The sequence below is a fragment of the Suncus etruscus genome, chromosome 9, assembly GCF_024139225.1.
Source record: "Suncus etruscus isolate mSunEtr1 chromosome 9, mSunEtr1.pri.cur, whole genome shotgun sequence".
Lineage (NCBI taxonomy): Eukaryota > Metazoa > Chordata > Mammalia > Eulipotyphla > Soricidae > Suncus > Suncus etruscus.
In genome coordinates this window covers 98,407,514-98,413,510 of record NC_064856.1, presented here as the reverse complement: position 1 = coordinate 98,413,510, position 5,997 = coordinate 98,407,514, and the positions used below count along the sequence as shown (strand labels likewise).

Genomic DNA, 5,997 nt, shown 5'->3' with positions numbered 1-5,997 from the left:
CCCCCAGTCAATCCTTAATTACAAACCACAGACCCCTCCCAACTGTGGGAGGGTCTCACCATCCAGGTGAGATTAGCATTTGGCTTTGGGGAGGGTAACAATTTTTATATTGTTTCCATAGCCTTTGAGGTTTTAAATGCTATCAACTACTTAAAGGTGTACAATCTAGTGCTTTCTAACTAGCTCAGATGAATGCAGTTAAGACAGAACTGCTATTCTAGAAATCCTGCAAAAAAGGTATAATATATATGTATTTTGAAGTCCTACATTACAATTTTATATTTTTTCTGAAAGTGCAAAAAATTATAATTCTCACCACATGTCAGTTTATTAAAAATTCTGGTGATGGCAAACATCTTTTTTCTGCAGCTAAACATTCATTCAGAGACAGGTTCGTGATGATGGTTCCCAAGTCGCATTTCTATATCTAAGACACAGAAGAGCATCTCGTGTTAAAGAGGTAGAAAATATTCCCCAATATTTATAAAAACACTGCCTTCCACATTGTCCTGGAGAAATTAAAAAAAAAATTTCCCCACTCATTTCCAAGCATAACTTAAAAGTATTTTTCTGAGATATGATGAACCTATAGTAATGCTTCTAAATTCTCACCAGGGGTTGATTTTCCTGGTAGTATGATTTCTAAACAGAAAATTCTGGCTGTTTTTTTTTTTTGAGTATTTGAAAAATCTCTATGTGCATAATTAATTTGTTTTTCTTTGTCTTCTTTACCTTTTTTTAAATTTATGAATGTCTATTTCATATACTTTCATTCCCTTTAGAAGCAAAGTATTCAGTACAAAGAGATGTGATATAGTAATCTTGCAGAATAGGGGTGAAACTTGCACATAATTCGAATATTAAGGAACTGAATTCGGGAAAAAGCATATCATTACTGTCTAATGAAAAAATAAGGGACTTATGATAAAAATACATGATTATCAAAGAATATCAGTTGAGGGGCCAGATTGAGCACAGAGCCAGGAACAGCCTTGAGCACTTCTGGGTATGGCCCAAAAGCACACCCACAAAGATATCTATATTAATAAATATAAATATATGTAATATAAATATAACAATATATGAAAAATACCTAGATTCAGAAAATATGCTATAATATATAAAGATATATTTATAAATATATCATATTAATGGGGCTGGAGCAGTGGCAATAAGCAAGTCATATGCCTTGGACAGACCACAGTTTGATCCCCTGGCATTCGATATGGTCCCCCAAACCAGGAGTGATTTCTGAGCACATAACCAAGAATAATCCCCTGAGCATCACTGGGTGTGGCCCCAAAACCAAAATAAATAAATAAATAAATATTAAAAAAATGTAATATATGCTTTAATGTTATTTGTTCTTTTGATAGCCCAAAGCTTTAAAACTTGTACAAAATTTTTAGAGAAGAAATAACTTTTTAACTTTCCATAATTTTTTACAATTGAACATTTACCAAAGATCTATAACTAATTTCAAGAAGAACCATATTACATTATGTCTCAAATGCATTTAGTATAATAAAGATTTATTCAGAATATGAATAACTACAATAGGTCATTTTTATGCATTTACAAAACCACATCATAAAAATAGACAAGAATTTTACACAAATGCTTAAGTTCAGTAATCATAGTTAAGTATACCAATCCCTGGTATCCTAGGCACTCTCTAGAGCCCGCCAGGAGTGATTCCTGAATGAAGAGACAGGAGTAAATCGTGAGTGCAGCTGGTAAGGACCTAAACAAAACAGCAACAACAAAAGAAAATAAAAACAAAGACCTCTCCTTTGTTATTTCATTATAGTACCACTTATACTTACCCTGCGTGTGATTTCTTTATCCTTAATTTCACTCTTGCTTATAATCAACTTTAAGTTTAGACCAATTGGTTTACTCTGGGTTGGTGTTGGAACATTGTATGCCTGAAACTCTACTACAAATAATTTTGTAAATCACATTGTTTTAATAATAAAATAAATAAAAATTACACCTAAAATTATTGATATCTTGGAGTTTTAATATTTAGTGGAATTTTCCATACTAACATTGCTCATGCTTAGCCCCTCAAAGAGGTATTACAAAAGTTTCACTATCTTTGTCTGATTTATAGTCATCAATATGTTGCAAAGTTTATGACAATAGTCCCAATAAATAAGCAATTCATTATAGCTCAAACCATGTTATCTAATCTGTTAGTAGCTAAATAATTTTTAATCTGGTGAAAATAGTATTTATAGGATGAAAACTAGAGATGCTCTATATCTACAAACTACATTTGATAACTCAAATGATTTATTTTATATCTGTTTTTTGGGCCATACTCAGAGGTGCTCAGGTGTCACTCCAAGCTCTACTCTCAGGAATTACCCCTGGCAATGCTTGGAATTCTATATGGAATGCTGGAATAGAACTCAGTTCTGCCACATTCAAACAAGCATTCTACATGTATTGCTATCACCTTGGTCTCCACAAATGATCTCTGAAAACTATAAACATAGAATTAATAACTGATTGTATAAATATAAGTCATTAGGTTTCGACTGAGGAGCAAGACCAAGATGATGGTATTCTGTTCTGTAAGAGAGAAGTGATCAGTGATTAAGGTGATTGAAAGCAATGTTTCTCTGCCTTTTTTCATCCTGGTACCTGTGAACTTGTTTCCTTCCTATGGCCTCCGTCCTACCAATTGGATCTCTTGATTCATGTCAGAGTCTTTATCTAAATGACTTTAAAACTATCAATTTTTTTAAATATTGTATTCTTTTTCTTCTTTGTTTTTGAGCCATACCCATCTGTGCTCAAGGTTTACTCATGAACTCAACACATAGTGATTACTCCTGGGACCATGTTGAGTACTGAGAATAGATATCAGGTCCAGTCACATGCAAGGCAGATGTTCTGCATTCTGCACTATTTCTCATGTCCTAGGTCAGTGGTCAGCAAGCCGCGGCTCGCGAGCCACATGTGGCTTTTACACTTTTTTTTTTTTTTTTTTTTTTTTGGTTTTTGGGTCACACCCTGCGGTGCTCAGGGGTTACTCCTGGCTGTCTGCTCAGAAATAGCTCCTGGCAGGCACGGGGGACCATATGGGACACCGGGATTCGAACCAACCACCTTTGGTCCTGGGTCGGCTGTTTGCAAGGCAAACGCCGCTGTGCTATCTCTCCTTTTTAATGTGGCTCTTCCATGTGCCAGGGAGGCCACTCCAGGAGTCAGGATTCTGCTCCTAGCCTCTGTGCAGCCCCTGCGACCGGCTCCACACAGCTCCAGTCGGTCATGTGGTATGGGGGACTTTCGGTCTTAAAAATGTGGCTCTTGGGGGCGGAGAGATGGTATGGAGGTAACGTGTTTGCCTTGCATGCAGAAGGACGGTGGCTCGAATCCCGGCATCCCATATGGTCCCCAGAGCTGGCCAAGAGCAATTTCTGAGCCAGGAGGGATCCCTGAGCGGTGCTGGTGTGACCCAAAAACCAAAAATCAAAACCAAACCGAACAAAAAAATGTGGCTCTCAAAATAAATTTCAATCGTGGTTTTGGCGAGATTTGGCTTAGTTGAAAAAAAAAGGTTGCCCACCACTGCCCTAGGTCATTGACTTTTTAGCAGTTAAAACTATATTTGATAATCATAGGGCTGGAGAGGTGGCAGAGCAGTAGGGGATTTGCCTTGCATGCGGAAGATCTAGGACTAACCGAAGTTCGATCCCCCCGGTGTTCCATATTGTCCCCCAAGCCAGGAACGATTTCTGAGGACATAGTCAGGAGTATCCCCTGAGCATCACCAAGTGTGGTTCAAAAAAAAACAAACCACAAAATCCCTCTATCTGATATTCAAAAACTTGTTCTTGGCAATATTGCATTGCTATTTGCTTTATGATATGTATGTTATATATCCTAAATTATTTATGTTTATGCCCTGTTTCTTGTGCCTAAATTATATATGCTTATGCATTGTTTCTTGTGCCAAGATGTAGGATTGTGGGAAAGAAATTACTTTTTTAAAAGTCTTAAAAAATCAGAGAGTAGAAATTTCAGTCCATGTTCTATTTTTTTCTACAGAAATAGTGCAAATACATTTTTTGCATGATACATTTTTTAAAACAAAGTTCAAATAAAAATTTTTACAAGCTGATCTTAATGTCATGGTGTGCAAGTTAATGATGTTATGTGAAAAGAGATACTTCTGAGAGTATTTTAACATCATGCTACATCTATAAAGGTTTATGTATCCCAAATCAGCAGTGAATCCTTGTTGGATGAATAGTCTCCATAACCATTGAGGAGATATAATGAATATTTAGTTATATCCCTTTTTAGGAGTTTGTATAAAGAAAATTATCAATCAAACATGAATATTTCAAAGAAGATATGGAATATATAAATTTCCTCTTGAAAAAAACAATTAAATTTACTTTCTAGTTCATAAATATTGTTGTCTTCACTTATGAAATTATTTGTAATTATGACACATAGCAAACTCTGATAGATAGTTTCTATTTATTACTTTCCTCTATTATTATTCAAAAATCATACAATTTAAATCAAACTATATATAAAAGTTTTGAGAATCTGGATGATTTTCTGGATACTGAAATAATTTTCTTAATCATATTTACTTTCATTGTGCATTGCCTTATGGTCTTTCAAAAAATATAGCCACATAAAGTTTACACGAAGATTTGATGTTTTTACTCTAAATAATATTTATATTTAATTATTTTAATCAAGCAAAACTATTAAACCTTTACCCTTTTTTACAAATATAACTTTATTTGACAGTTCAACTTTTATGTATGTCTTAAGAAATACATAATTGTTTTTACAAACTAAGTAAGCTTTTTAAATTTTACAGTGAATGTAATAAAAAATAACATTCTGAAATAGGTATATTTAATGAATGATGAATTCTGATCTTTTAAATAGAAATACAAACAATTATGGAACATTTGCTATTTCAGTCCTACAAAATCAAATGCAATTTTTCCCTCTATTATGAGACAATTTCCATAGAACCATTTAAACACAAAATTTATTTTTCTTTCTATTGACTGCATTGCAAATTTCTTCTGAGGGTATAAAACTAGTTTTCCACAGTTTTTTCATGGCATTTTTCATTTCCTTATTTCTAAAGGTATAAATCAATGGATTCATCAAAGGAGTTAACATGGTGTAGAATATTTCCACTATTTTATCAAAGGAAAAAGTAAATGGAGGTCGTGCATACTCATATATACATGGGACAAATAACATAACCACAACAGCAATGTGTGATCCACAAGTAGAAAGGGCTTTTCTCTGACCTTCAGTGCTGTGACTTCTCAGAGAAAACAATATGACACCATAAGATATGAGCAACAAGGAGAAGATGAGGATGCAAAAGAAGCCACTGTTGGTTACCACCAGAAGACCGAAGACATAAGTATCAGTACAGGCAAGCTTCAGTAATGGGTACAAGTCACACATGAAGTGGTCAATGATATTGGGACCACAGAATGGTAGCTGAGAAGTAAAGACAATTTGTATGATGGAATGCAGAAAGCCCCCTAACCAGGCTACTCCTATTAAGATGCCACAGAGCCTTGAGTTCATGATAGAAGAATAGTGCAAAGGCTTACAGATGGCCACATACCTGTCATAGGCCATAGCTGTGAGTACAATAACCTCTGTCCCAGCAAAGAAGTGTCCAACAAAGACCTGAGTCATACAGCCTCCAAAGGAGATAGTTTTTTTCTTATAAAAAAGATCGACAATCATCTTTGGGCCAATGACAGAGGAGATACACACATCCAGAAAGGACAGGAAAGTCAGGAAGAAGTACATTGGAGAGCTCAGAAGCGCTGGAGTGCTGAGGATGGTCACCACAATCAGCAGGTTTCCACTGACAGTTGCCATGTAGACAAACAGAAATAGGACGAATACTATTTTCTGAACATCTGGATTCTGTGAAAGTCCCAAGAGAACAAACTCAGTTATAAAACTTTGATTTTGCATATT

General features: G+C 35.0%; 1 protein-coding gene across 1 annotated transcript; it reads right to left on the bottom strand.

The window, feature by feature from the left end:
* Window positions 1–5,019: 5,019 nt before the first annotated feature.
* Window positions 5,020–5,997, bottom strand: LOC126018618 (olfactory receptor 4C15-like). The gene has a single exon (XM_049780722.1). The coding sequence runs from the start codon at window positions 5,992–5,994 to the stop codon at window positions 5,020–5,022; it is 975 nt and encodes a 324-aa protein (XP_049636679.1). The 5' UTR covers window positions 5,995–5,997.

Excerpts from the sequence above, each read along its gene's own strand:
- LOC126018618 (XM_049780722.1), bottom strand. The coding sequence starts at position 5,994 with ATGCAAAATCAAAGTTTTATAACTGAGTTTGTTCTCTTGGGACTTTCA.